This window comes from Lipophrys pholis (assembly GCF_963383615.2).
Source record: "Lipophrys pholis genome assembly, chromosome: 1".
Classification (NCBI taxonomy): Eukaryota; Metazoa; Chordata; class Actinopteri; order Blenniiformes; family Blenniidae; genus Lipophrys; species Lipophrys pholis.
The window spans coordinates 44,825,211-44,839,922 of NC_137635.1; the positions used below are offsets into that span (position 1 = coordinate 44,825,211).

Here is a 14,712-nt window from a genome sequence, read left to right on the forward strand (position 1 = left end):
GTTTGCGTTCTGTATCTGCTTTTAGTATGTTGCTGAAGGGTGTGTATATCGGCTCAGTTTTTAGCAGAATTGTTGCCGTTATTGTGGTAAAAGACATTTTCTCATCAGGCTCCCAACCACTTTCTCTTTGTGCACCATTAGATGATGTTGTCTTTATTTTTAGGTCTCGCAATCTATTCTGATTCTATTTACTTTTGCCGCGGCAAAATGTCCTCCGCCATCGTCACGGCATCCTAGTTCATAATGTGGTTGTGGAGGCTTGGCGCACCATCCAATCGCTCCATGGTAAAAGTGAGCGACCAAACACGGAAGTGATATCGTTTGCAGCAGGTCGTTGTAATGCACAGGAAAACCATCATCTGAATACTAGAATGTCGCTCATGACATCGGTTTCATCTCATTGCCCGAAAACCACAGACTGAAAGCGGGATCTATTTGTGCCATTAAGCACACTTTATAAAGGATCTTAGTGAATCGGGCCCGAGTTCTCAAAGTATCGGCTCTAAATACTGACCCACGACCTCCAGTTTTCTGTCTGCCAAATGAAATGACAAACAATCACCCAAAAATGAATTTCAGAGAAGATTAGACTTCAAAAGCTCTTCATCACTGACCTCGTAAACCTTGACGTGTGATTGAACTTTAAAAAAGCCCGACGCTCTTGGAGTGCCGCGCTAATAATATCTTGGCTCTTTACTGTACGGTTGAGGCTTCACAGAAACACGTGCGCATCCGGTGCCGCGCGCTATGCTAGCTCTGGGCTCGTGGCGTGGGGGTCGTAAGGGCGGAGGGGCAAAGGGTTAAGGAAAGGTTACGGGGGACATGGAAAAAAAAAAACGAGGGTGTGTGTGGCCCAAGGCCACTGTTGCACATTCAGAGAGGATAGAAAACCCTCCCCTTTATCTTTTACCCCCCCAACTTTCTGACAGTAAATGGCATGTGTCCCTACGCTGGAGCCACGGGCTCAAGGCACACTGAGCAGCAGGGACAGTGAGCACCCCCCAGGGGCGAGCGTTAAGCTGGCATGGCCGGCTGGTCTGTGGCATCTTAACCCATATAAGAAGACGAAACTGGTGGAGGAAAGCGAGAGACACTCCCTCCAGGATTTAGCCGGCCTTTGTTGTGACTGTTGTGGGCTAAAGTCCCTGATTTCTCTGAGTCGCATACGTTTGTGCAGAAACCACATTCCATCCTTAAAGAGCATAAAACACAAAACAGTTCCCCCCCCTTCGCTTATAAACAGTTTTTCTGTCTCAAGCCGTAATCTTAATAATCTCTTTTACAAGTGCGTAATGGCGGCAGTACATAAAACAAGTCACGACTCCCAGTCCAGATTCTCCTGGGGCTCGGTAGTTTTATAGTTGAGAGTCACCAGTAATTCTAAACCAACTTTGTCGTCTGTCTATACCAATGTCTGTGTACTGCCATACTGCCGACAAAAAACCCATGCCTTTTCATTTCGAACGTTTTCTTGTAAGAGCAAGGAACCAACGCAAGCACACAGGGAACAAGGTAGCAGCAGAAAAAAAGACACATGAGCCCAACCTGGACTTGAACCAGGTACCCAGCTCGAGGGAAGAGTGTAAAACCACTGCACCACGATGTGGAATTCAAGGTCGTTTAGTTTTCAGCCAACGTTCACTTCAAACTTCTATTTATTTTTGCCATCAACATTTGCCTGCAGGGCATGAATTACTTTTTTGTTCTACTTTGCTATAATATTTCTGAAAATTCAAATACTTGTTTTCATTTATAACTGCCCTCTGAAAAGTGAACTGTATATTGACCCGTTGCAAACATTTCAGTTCTCCTCTTCACATTAATTTGCTTCGGTTCCTACACAGCTATTAAATTTTCTGTTATTAAATAAAAAAACCTCTCAAAAAGTATCGACTGTAATTTCTCAGGCTTAAATCACGAAATGACGATTTTTATTGTTAATGAAAGTCAACGCCTCCATTGTTCAGTAGACACTATACAATTAATGCATTCTGCATTATTTAATAAATCTGTTAGAGTGAAATGATTATTTGTGAATTGAATGGTGTTTAAACAAAAAAATAGAGTTAATTTCCTCAAAAACATCAAATTGTGCAGAGCAATGAATTGCTATTGAGTCATTTTATTATTATTGCTTGTTTTTTCTTTTGGTTTTTGTTTTTGCAGGATGTATTCATGTTTATTACATTACAGTTTAAAACTTCAGTGTGTAACACGGACCTTTGACTGTGGTGCCGCTCTGGGGTGAAAATGAACTGTGGAGGTCAGTGTCAATAAAGGTTTCCGTTCTTTACTGGGACTTTAACGATATCTGTGCACATTTCTCTGCATTTTAGAGCTGCTGAAAAAGCAGAAAAACTCCCTGAGGGAAATCTACAGCATCTCACAAGTTAGTGTACCTATTACTCCCAAAAAAAAAAAGCCAATTAAAATCCAACTGTATCCCTCATCCTCTGGCACATCCTGAGGAACATACACAGTAACTCACCAGACCTGGCACACACATACTGTATATTTGATCACATCGTTCCTGATGCTGACAAACGGCTGTGATCTACTGAACTTAAACAAAAACCCCAAGGCAAATCTCAAATACTGAGTTTTTGGTTTTTCTCTAATGTTATAAAGCTTAAAAAAATTGAATAAAAGAATTGCATTGTGAGGGTAAAGAAGAATGGGGATACAATAAAAATAGAGGTTTCATTCATCGTGTCGTAGCCTCTTGAAACAACAAAGACTTCAAGTGAAAACAGAAAACTGTTGTTGTGGTTTGGGTGTCCGTTTTGAGGAGTCACTTAAAACGCACCATTTTAAAAAACGGCTCCCAAGAACTTTTTGACTCCATGTAGACGAAGCAAAACACCAAGCTTGACTGTGTTTGAAATAATCCCAATAGATGACTGTCGCAGTGAAAGACGACACACACTTTACAAAAGCAGACTAATTAATCGTGAAAATATGCGATGAGCAAGTTACTAAAACTATAATATGCTCTCAACAGTGACACTCAAATACTCACTTTACCTTTTACAATAATTTGCATATTTCAACTACGATAACTGCTACAATGTCAATCAAACTGCATTTTTAAAAATCGATCCTATAGCTTGGTCTAAATAATCAAACTTCGTGAATACAAGTGTTTTGATTGTTGAAAGTCTGACAGGCACAACTTAATCTTACATTTTATACATTTAAATAGTGAATTCCTTCATCTGGGATGGACTTGTGAGCGGTCCAGGGTGTGACCTGCCTTTACCCGTCGTCACCTGGGGTCATCGTGCCCTGCTCAACTCAGCTAGATAAAGTGGTATAAACATTGGACGGATGGATGGATGGATGGATGGATGGATGGATGAGCTTCATGACTCACCTGTTGTAAATGTCGTCGTCCTCCCCTCCCCAGCCCCAGTACTCGTTTGGAAAGCCGTTGATCTTCAGAAACTGTTTTTTACTGAGGCCTGAAACGCCGCCGAAGTAGCCTGCGTATGGCAGTCTGTTGGAGAGGAGAGAAGAAAACCAATTTATAATCAATGATTTGTTCTGTTCATTATAAATTCAATTTTTTTTATTTTATTTTACATGCGGCGTTTGAATGGAAATATCAGTGTGTGTGTGTGTGTGTGTGTGTGTGTGTGTGTGTGTGTGTGTGTGTGTGTGTGTGTGTGTGTGTGTGTGTGTGTGTGCGTGCTTGAAAAGGACACATTCACGGGGAAAGCAGGAAGAGAGATACAGAGCGTGAGTTGATGAACAGCATGTTTTTCTTGAGAACTTTGAGAAGCGGGTTTGCATTTTTTATCAGGTCTCACACGAGGAAGATAAACAAACCTCTTATGCAATATCCTCACTCTCCTCTTGATTACTTTTAAGTAAGAGAGTGAGATCCACCAGCACAAGCTGAACGATGGGACAACTTTAAGATACAGCATCAGCACCGCAAAGAGTAACTTCTAGTTTTAAAATACACTGTTTAGATTTATCGTCCAAAATAAATGCTACTACATTATGTGAAATATGCATTGAGGTTTAAATCAGAATTTTTCAGAAGCACTAGTTTTTATGCAGCATAATACTCAAACTATTTGAATTGCTCAACAAAACAAAGATGTATCTCTTCTGCAAGTTAGGAGAGTTTGAGTTCTCTTCAAAAGTTTCCAGTGGGATTTAGTTCAACGCTGCCTGCTTCAAGACTCCATCTTTCCTCAGCGCTGCAGGATACGAGTTGCTGCTCCTCAATTACACAAGAGCATCACCTCAAACCAACTTTTCTGACGCAGGCTTACACAATACACTCCAAGATGCCTCTCTTCGGATTTAAGTGCCTCCAGCACCAGAGGCGGCGAAGCAGCGTTACAGCATGATGGTGCCTCTACCATGCTTCAGCTTTATTTCAAAGCTTCATTTGGTGATTTAAAAGACCAACGTGGGCACTAGATTTTAAGGTTCCGTTTACATGATAATGTTTCAAGTAAAAAAAAAAGCATTGTTTTTGCATTTTCGTGTTTCACGTTTGCGATCAAAGTGGATTTTCACTAAATAGAACCGTCATACACGTCACAGTTTAAAAAAAAATAAAAAGGCATTTCTGGGATGATTTAAAAGAAGGCTAAAATAAGCAATATGACCAAAACAGACATTTTTGTGAATAAAATTGGTCTGGAGTCATAAAGCATGTTAATCATCAAAAACAAATAAATTGTATTTACCAATAGCTACAAATTTAAATACATTTACATTTTTTGTGCTGTTGGAATCAATTTTAAAAATATTTCCTTTTGTTCCTGGATTTTTCCCATTTTGGCCATTTTAGTTATTGATAGTCGCTGTGCATTTCTTGTTTGTTCAAACACTTTTAGCTATATTTACTCATTTTAACTTCTAGGTTTTTAGCCTGTTTTACCTCTTTTATCCATTTTTTAACAATTCTGGCTGTTTTAGCTCTGTGGTGTGTACATAAATTAAAAATGTTTATTGCCATAAAACTTTCTGAAAGTTTCATGGAGCCACTACAGAGGGGTTGAAGAGCCACATGTATCTCGAGAGCTGTGGGTTGAAGAAACCTGGTATACACACACACACTTCTCCAGGAAGCTCCAGCTGTAATCAACCTGCTTGGAGTAAAAAATTAATAATAAATGAAAATGAATTAAAAAAAAAAACCCAAACATAATACCTCTTGCTCTAGGAATCTAAAGCACATTAACCTCAACCAGCCAAGGATTCTTTGATCAGTAGTATCACATGTAGTGGAGAGCAATATTTATCAATGGGCAATGGAGGTCATCTGTTTCTACTTAGTTGTATGTGCATGGCATTGATTTAAAGTCCTGTACAAATCAAAGAAATGAATATGAAGCTGCGGGGGTATCATTATGAGGAAACACTCAATCGTGTGGTAATGCTGTCAGAATTAGGAGGTGACCCAGCTTAAGTGTACTTTCTATGAATGCGCTGTAGCGCACTCGTGCTGTTCCCACACAGGGACTTGAGGGAGTACGAGTACTTAAACCTCTACAAACTGATGTACAATATAATGGTAATAAAATTTTAAACATTACATGGGGTCCTCGCGAGTGGCTCCAATTTGTGCGGCGCTTGTTAAAGAGCCCCGTTGTGAAACGGAGTTGAAGGTGACCCCCCTCTCCTCGCGGAGCTGTGAGGTGTTGTGAGGTGCCGAGGTAATGGAGTAGCTCTTAATGTGACCCGACTTTCACAGTCAATGTTTTTGCCATTAATCAGAAACGTCGAGTGCTTTTACGTGTCCGAGCAGTTGAGGCCATCTCTCAGAAGTGACGGGACCAAAATACAAAATCCACCCCCGTAGAAACCTCATCCAGGCCCAAGTGCGATAGCGACGCGTGGTTATTTTACCCTCTCCGCTTCTTTCTTGGTGACGTTAGCTGCTCGGCATTGAAAGCGAAAATGCAAGGCTGACTCAGACCTCTTCGACCTTTGAGACGGGTTCTTTTCCACCGTCACATTCTTACATCTGTAATTAACTCCAATCAATTCTGTGACCTTCTGCTCACTCTTAGCGTCAGCTTTCCCTTTTTTGTTGTCGGGAATCCAAAAAGTCTGATTGAACAGGTTTAAATATTACCCGATTCACTGCGAAGGAGGGATGCTAGCTACTTAGCAGCGGGCGCTGCGTTTGTTGCCAGATAGCATTAGCTTATTGAGCCCCCGAGGGTTTTCAGTAGGATAACTCTTGCAGACTGACAGGATTGCTGGGTCACATTCATTGGCCCTTCTTTTGTTTAGACCGTTAATCAATACTTCCAATGCTTTTAGATAATTAAGGGCAGGTGTGGTGTCATTATGCAAAAAAGCGACTGAAAACGGGACTCAACCTCTCAGTGCTTTGGATAGAATGGATTTTGAATGATCCTGGCAGAACTCCCTCCAAACTGAGAATATTAATAAAGTTTCTTTCTCTGTATGTCCTACTCTGCCCCCCCCTTCAAAGAGGTCTAAGCTCAATCGCGCTGGTTAAAGCTACACAAAGTTTCAGAGGACCCTGCACTCGTTAAGCATGCTCTCTCATTCTCTTTGGAGAGCGCTATTTTTCGGTTTGCATCTTTTCCCGATCTCATGATGTGTTTTTTTCAGTCTCCAAATCTTACATAATCAACCTTTGGTTTATCATATAATGTCATCTAGATCATCAATCAGGAAAGGTTTAAGTGCGTGTTATAATTCTTTGTACAGTGTGGCTGTGACTGCTAAAAAAAAAAGACCAACAGATAATTCCCATGTCAGGAGTAAACATGTGTCTTTTGTTAACTGTCATAAGTTAATCGGGTAAAGATTTTGCAACTGTGACCCCGTTTACGTTACACTTTCAGGGGAAAATGCAAAACTTCCGTTACATTTTGAGGGTCTGTTTATACAACAACGGTATTCAGAGTCTCTAAAAAACGTAACCTTTTGAGAACAGCTCGCAAAGTGGTAGTTTTTGACAACGCTCACACTCCGTTGTCGTGTAAACGGGCAAAAATGCAACTTTCTGTAAGCGCTGGAGCTCCATCTCTGTTTAGATGGTGGAAACACTGTTTACCTCCAGAGGGCCATATTCTCCAGGGACTCCAGTTTTATAATAACAATCCAACTTCGTCTTCTGTCCATACAAATGTCTGTTCTGTGAACAGTTATTTTCCCAGCGTACATTTGTGTGCGGTTCCATTACAAAAACAACCAACAGCACCAACTTGTGCCCTGGCATGCTGACTACATTGTTTTTTTATCTCTGCCATTGTCGTGTAAATAGACACGGTTTTCAACGTTGCCGTGTAAACATTTACTTCTTATACAAAAATCACAAAAACTAGATATTTCCACTTGAAACGTTGTATAAACGGGGCCAAGCTGGTAGTATGTGGAGATGTGATGAAGATCAGTGGTTCCCTCCCTTTTTTTCCACCCTTGAAGCCCAAGAAAGGCCGAGGACCCCCTCCATGATTTCTTAGAAGCCAAAACATTCCGGTGAAGCCAAACATCGGTCGACACACCCACTCTAACCAAGAGTTAAGGCCTTGGTGCAATTTCTAGAACTGCTCTGGAGTCTCGTAAGTATCTTATTGTGGTTTTCTTTAACAAGTAAAAATCTATTTTTTAACAACCCCAGATCAGGCAAAGCCTCAGGGTCTCTGTGATCCTTCTTCAGGGTCTAGGTTGGACCTCAGATTACGAAGATCAGATCTTATTGGTACAATTTATAATGAAGACTGCTCTCTGATGTAGTTTTTTTGTAGGAAGAAATCACTGAATAATGACAATTCGTAGGACAACGTTGTGCTTTCTCATAAGGTGGTGTACGGTCGATTGTATTAGGTCCTATAAGAGGCTTTAATTTGTGCAATTATTTTGTTGTAAAATGGACTTCAAGGTTACCATTTCTGCAAGGCCAACAAGTACTTTTAGTTCATTTCCCGTAGCTATCTTGACATATTAAGTGCTCTTTGTCATTTTGACTGCACCAGCTTCGGAACCTTACTCTCAGGAACCTTCGCAGTTTGCATGCTGCTCACTTCTGCCATACAACAGCAGCTAAGTGGCATCACTTGATACGATACCTATTAACAGGGATGACCAATGATCCACGGAGCTGCTGAGAGATTGGTTTTACCCTCTAGATAGGAATCACGCTCAAAATCAGTCATGTCCTTCTGAAGATGTTACAATCTACATCAACTAGTCATATAAGGACAAAAAGTGAGCAATTGTTTTTGAATTTTTCATCACTCGGCTGCTCTCTTGAGTGACATATCTCGTCATATCACTTTTTCCTCGGACAGTCCAAAGACGTCAGCGTCGGATTGATTGCAGACTCAAATTTTCCCGTTGGCGTGAATGTGTCCGTTGATGGACTGGTGACCTGTTCCGGGTGTGTCAAGGGTATCAAACATCTCAAACACATTTCAAATTAATGCACTGATCTCATTGCCCTACTTTGCCCGGGAGTTGTATTTGTTCACCAATCAAACAGATTGGACTGCGAGTCTCAGATTCACTCTCCTCCTTTTTTAGGGAACGTTTCAACACTGAATGAAGAGAAGACAAACAAAAGACTTCTGGTTTCAGCTGTCGCCAAGAAGATGATCCTCACAAACCTTAAACTAAAACCACCAAACATCTGTCTCACTGTCTCACCCAACAGACAGATTACATCTTACTTTACATTCAATAAGAAAACAGAAGTTCAGAAAACCCCTCGTGTGTTTTCTTTTCAGAAAAGTGGCATTGACACAGCAACATTTTGAAAACGATGTCCGGTTATACGGAAACAGCAAAAATGCTGAACTTGATGTAGTTTTCAGGCCAAACCAGTGGTGGGTGCTGTTGTTTGTTTTTGTAATGAAACCACACATACACACAACACAATACGCTTATAAACATTAACTATGATGAGTACACACACATTTGTATGGACAGACGACCAAGTTGGATTGCTATGACGGGTGACTCAGCTAGAAAACTACCAAGTTCCAGGAAAATATGGAGAGGGAGTGATGACACCAGAGGCCGTCATTGTTGTTATTAATGTCAGTTTACTTGTGTATGTGCAGAAGAACTATTTACTACAGTCGTAGTTTGCGTGCACAGTAGCATACACCACACACTCTCTCAGGACTTTGGATCACACAAACACACAACCACTCAAACATATGTACTAATTTACTGAAATACTCCTTCTTTCGCATTACTGCCACCGTTAATCCCATTATCAGTGCTTTTGTTGCTCCCAGTTCTTTCGATTTTTTTATCTTTTAATCAGTTCACTAATAAGTGAGTATTTTTAACCTTCAATCTCATTCAAGCCAGAATAGACCTGCAGCGATGGCGCATGTTTTTTACATCTCACAGAAGCAGTTTGCACGCAGTCTTCAAAGCTAATTAAAGTCTTCTCACTTGCTGGTTCCAGACACTTGTTGGTTCCGCTTTGCCACATATGCTCTTGTTAGTTGCTCCAGAAGTACGACCAAATCTAAACCGGCAGCACTGAACTGTGGCGCATTTTCATGCTAATTGAAGCTACAGATGACGATTTTCAAAGAATAATGAGATACACCCAAATTAAATACTGCTTTGGCAATTCTGTGTCAGAACAAAGGCTGAGCAAAGACCACCTCTGAAGTCCTTTGATGGGCGTCCAATAGAAGATGTGAAATGTACATATTTACAAAAAGTGTAACAAACCGTGAAGGTGATGTAAAGCAATACTTCAACCGGCTCTGAAGCTAATCAGTGAAAACATTCTGCAGCTTTTTCAGGATACAACAATTCTTGGAGGTCTCAACAATGAACCGGTGTCGAAGAAAAATCCTCACCCTCTTGGAGGTTTTTGCCTTTTGTTCCAAAAAGGCCATGGCAAGAATGTAGAAGACAACCCTTTCGTGTCCAAGTGAAAATATATTTGCACAGTGTGCAATCATCTTCTATAGCCTGTTTGATCTTACTCACAGTGAGCTGGAGACAACCTCAGCCCTGTAAATTCCTGAGTACACCCTGGACCAGTCAGCATGGCAACACAGAGTCAACACCAACACACACAGAATCTCACACACATACACACTCGTTCGGTTCACCAAGTCTCCAGAATGTGAGAGGAATTTGAATCGACCAGAGAAAATCCACATGGAGAACATACAAACTCCACACGGGAAAAAGAAAAAGCTCACGATGGAGCCATGGTCTTCTTCCTGTGTGGCAATAGTGCTCAAACAACTACTATTAGCAAGAGGTATTGTCTCAATTAAATCAAAATTAATCTTATTTCTCTTTGCAAAACTGTTCCGACTCGGTCAGGTTGCATAGGGATTTAACGTGAACAGTCTGTCACAAGGCGCAAAATCTGTTAGATTAAACTTTACATTTCACTACTTCAGATCTTTGTTGTCTTTAAACAGTGTTTCAGGCAATAAAGTACAGAAACGCTTTACTCAGTCATTGTCGCTTTGCATATTGCACCATGTTCCCATTTCTCATTTCACTACAATGTTCTATATCATGCCTTTCAGGTCTGCTGATGAGAAGCAATCCCAAGCGTGATGCTGCCGCCACCATGCTTCACAGACCTGAAGTTTGGTTTTGTGCAAGTCATCAAATTTTTAAATTTTTTTCAAAAACAAATGAAGTCACCAGATTCCATAATCTGCACATAATCTGCCCTCTGAGGCCCCTTTTAAGTGACGTTCCCAGTAAAAATGCATTGTTTTCATGTTTTCCTTTCATACAAGTTTTGCAATTGAAAATGATGTAGTGAGCATGCCAGGCCACGAGTTGGTGCTGTTGGTTTTTTGTAATGAAATCACACACATATGTGTGCAGAAAATAATAGGATATAATAAACATTAACCTTGGGAGTACACAGACATTCGTATCAACAGACGACAAAGTTGGATTGTTGTTATAGGTGACTCAACTTTAAAACTGCCAAGTCCCAGGAGAATATGGAGAACATAGAGTTATGACAATCTTGTCGTTACTGTCAATCTACTCGTGCATGTGCAGAAGATCTATATATTATGGCTGTGGTGTTCATGCACAGTAACAGGATTTTCAAAAAGTAGCGTTTCCCCCCCGTTTCCACGGGGGTGTAGCATTTTCAAAAAGTTCCACCTTTGGAGCCATTTTCAAAAAGTTCCTTGCAGTGGCACTAAGCAGCGTCGTCTTGTAAACAGGGCTTCAGTATTGGATTAATTGAATAATGACAATGACAGGAAGCAGAAAGGTAAGGAAGCGATTATATGTTAAAGGCTGCAAATGCAACACAGCTGCTTTGGATAGAAGCTAATGCTAAACCAAAAAATAAACAAACATGGAAAAGACACCAAAAAAACGCGGTGTACATGTGGAAAATTGGAGCTCATTAATCACCTGAAGCCGAACTTGTCCATGGCGATGGCGAAGTGTCTCGGCTGGTCGTAGCAGTGGTAGAGGTTGCGGTCGTCCATCGGGATCAGGTCCACGTCGCTGAAGATGAAGCAGTCGTAGTCTCCGTCCTTCAGGGCCTCCGTGTAGCCGACGTTCAACAACTTGGCACGATTGAAAGTTTCCTCACCCAACTGCAAGACACACAGAGGAGGACCTTAATTATAGATGAGGGTCTCTCGCAGCTCGAAGCACAAACGAGGATGTGCGATGTTAGCAACCCTTTCCCATTAACAAGATAATAACTCTGCTGCTATGATGTGCAACATCTGAAGTGAAACGCTGATCGGTTGCCACTTTGTCTGATCAAACGTAGACCAGAGTGAGAATTAAAAGGCCTCTGAAAGAAATGAAATATCAACCAGAAATTAAAGGAAGCAACATGTATGAAATATGCCATTTTCATTTCACTTCAATATCTCAGAATGCAATCGGAGTGGGTGTAGGCGTCGTTATGAATCAGGCCTTTCACATTTCAAATGAATGGAAACACCATCTGAATACTTAACTGCTAAAGGCACTGCTACCACAAACATAGACAGAATGAGTCAGACCGAGTCAAATGAAAGTTTGGGCTTTTTTTCCCCCTGTGTTAACGCAGAATGAAACTGAAATGTTTGTTGCCCCCCTCCCAACAAAAGAACTCAGTTCTGATTTTCTGTTTGGAATAAGATAAAATGGGCACGGCATACAGGAGCAGTATAGTATACTGTAGACACAGTAGTACACTGGTGCATTAAAGGCTCTCCCGTATTTCCACAATGTGACTCCGAAACATTCTTTAGACTTGCATGCGGACCACAGATGCTCAGGCGGTTCCATTTTTTACTACATTTCAGGGTTCATGACGATCGCGACAATATTTCCTAGTGGTCGGCGTGTTCCTCTTTTCATAATGTTTTTAATATTTACCATTATTAGTTGTCTCACTATCTTTATATTCTTTTAAATTGGGGTTGTACAGTTGGGAGATACTGGCGGATGTCCCCACACCAGCGCTCCTCGGAGTAGGCGGCCATTGTTGTTGTTCGTCACAAAAATTGGAACGCAAGCTTGCAGTTTGCATATTCTCCCTGTGCACATGTGGGTTTTTCTCTGTGGAACTGGCCCTGTTTTCTTCCACAATCTATAGATATTGTTAGAGTTTTCATCAGAAACTTGTGATTGTGTGTCGGTGTGTAATTCCTGTCGACCTCGCGAAGGCGTACTCAGACTTTAGCCCATTGCCAGATGGTTTTGTCTTCAACCCCCCTGCAACCCGCAGTCGAATAAAGTGGCTATGAAATGGATGGCTTGTTTCAGATTTATCTCGAAAGCTTTTAAAGGTATTCACTGCAAAGTAGCATGACCCGTAGTCAGACTGGTCAAAACTATTATAGACCCAGCGTGAAGAAAACACCAGATTTTGACACCAGTATTTAGTGCCTGCGGTCCTGCTCTGTATTTATCGCTACGTGCAGCATGAACTGATGTGCTCGTTGACCCCGACAGAGCCGGATGCTGCAGTGCAACGCATCTGTTTTTCCGTCTCTGCATGGCTCAGGTTCAACACTTTACCTAAGATAAATGCATTCTTGCCAAGAAGCACAGTTGTGTGAGATGTTGAAGGTTAATACGTCTGACAGTTCTAAATTCAATAATGCACAAGGCACTGTATATCTCTCTCTGCACAGCCGTGGTGCAAGAGCTTGGCTTGGTAAAGTTTTAGTCCTTGACAAATAGCAGGGAGGTCAGTGAAGTTAAAAAAAAAAAAGAAAGAGGAAAAAGCTACAGTGCAACCCGAGAGTGTTCGGTGTTTTGACAGTCCACCGTCCTTGAGCATGTGTCAAATTCACTTTTCAACAAAAAAACAACAACATGAAGTAGTCCAGGAAGTGGAAGAAAAGACAGAGAGAGATATCCGGGAGAAACACAAACAGACGTGCTTTGACAGTAACTGGCACAATAGAGTGAAGCTCATTAAGATGGTTGGCTTCAAGGAAATGCTGATTTCACAATTAGTCAACACCAGCACAAAGTTCCTCAAGTCCTACAGCAAAAACAAACTCAATCTGCTTCTACCTATCGATCGCTACCACATGTTGAGAAGCAGCAAAAGTTGTAATGAAAAGATGGCATGGTGTTATGAAAAGAGTCAGGGTAATAAGTAAAAAAATAAAAAGGGCACTTTGATTTTATTAAAACAGATTTATCGAGAGTAGTGGACACACAAATTTACTAGCCTAATTTAAGTAAGTATCAGCAAATGACTGCATAACGGTTCATTAGTCTGAATAGTTGAAAAACAGAAGCAATCATTATTCCACAGCAACTGCACAGCAACAAAGGCAAACTTACTGCAGCAAAACAATTGGAGACAATCACATTTTCTACATTCACCCAGGAACATTTGGTGAGTGGTGTAAGACAGTTAAGTCCTCGTGCAAACGATCCAAGATGTGAGGGCTCCCATGTGGCAAGATTACAGGCTTATGTTAATGAGACTGGGCTCCACTGAGAGGCATCACTGCTCATATCCTGTAAAAAGGACTTCCCAGTTGGACAAATTCCCAAGCTTCTATATTACAGCGCAGGATAATAAGCCAGTGTCAAGAATTTGGGCTGTAGTTGTGTATTGCTCGGCCATTGGGGAAAACCAGCCACTTCTGACTTCCAAGTGATGAATGTGTCTGCTGCCTGCTCTCACTTTGGTTCAGCAGACGGTTTCTTTTAGTATTTAGAGGGTACTCTCGTCTCAACACGGCTGCATTATCTGTTCGGACCGACCGTGAATCAAGTACAATGTGTAATCCCCCTGGTAAACCCACTAATACCACAGATTTGAGAGCATAATCCCCCAGTGCAGGTAACAAAAAAAAAAAAAAGGAAATCTATTGTTACAAATCCAGTGGGACTGCGAATATCAGCTAAACTGGTCTTCTTCCCGCATTTGAACACGAGTGTGTTCGGTAGGTTGGAACAATATCCACTGATGGCCAGGAGAGTCAAATATGACCTAGAAAGCCAAGAGAAGCGAGATCAGCAGCCAAAATTAAAACCCATTTTCACACACCAGAGTATCTACTACAAAAATTACAACACTGTGTTTGAATACTTCAACACTGAGTAAAAAGCCTGTCAGACAGTTTGTTGACTTCACCCATTGTTTACAATGGACTGGAAAAGCAACCTTTGGAATTTGGAAAGTTCAGAGCACCTGTGAAGTTCTCACTTTTTCAAAGTTAATCCAAAGTTATTGGATGGATTTCACTTTTCCAACCACTTGAGAGGTCCCCAAAGCAT

General features: G+C 41.2%; 1 protein-coding gene across 1 annotated transcript in view; it reads right to left on the reverse strand.

The window, feature by feature from the left end:
* The window catches only part of b4galt2 (UDP-Gal:betaGlcNAc beta 1,4- galactosyltransferase, polypeptide 2), a 191,115-nt gene that overhangs the window by 21,966 nt on the left and 154,437 nt on the right, over window positions 1-14,712 (reverse strand). The window contains exons 5-6 of the mRNA XM_080481320.1: window positions 11,377-11,564; window positions 3,374-3,496 (exon numbers count right to left, since the gene is read on the reverse strand). Coding sequence (XP_080337446.1) covers window positions 3,374-3,496; window positions 11,377-11,564 — 311 coding nt within the window. The remainder of the gene's footprint in view (window positions 1-3,373; window positions 3,497-11,376; window positions 11,565-14,712) is intronic.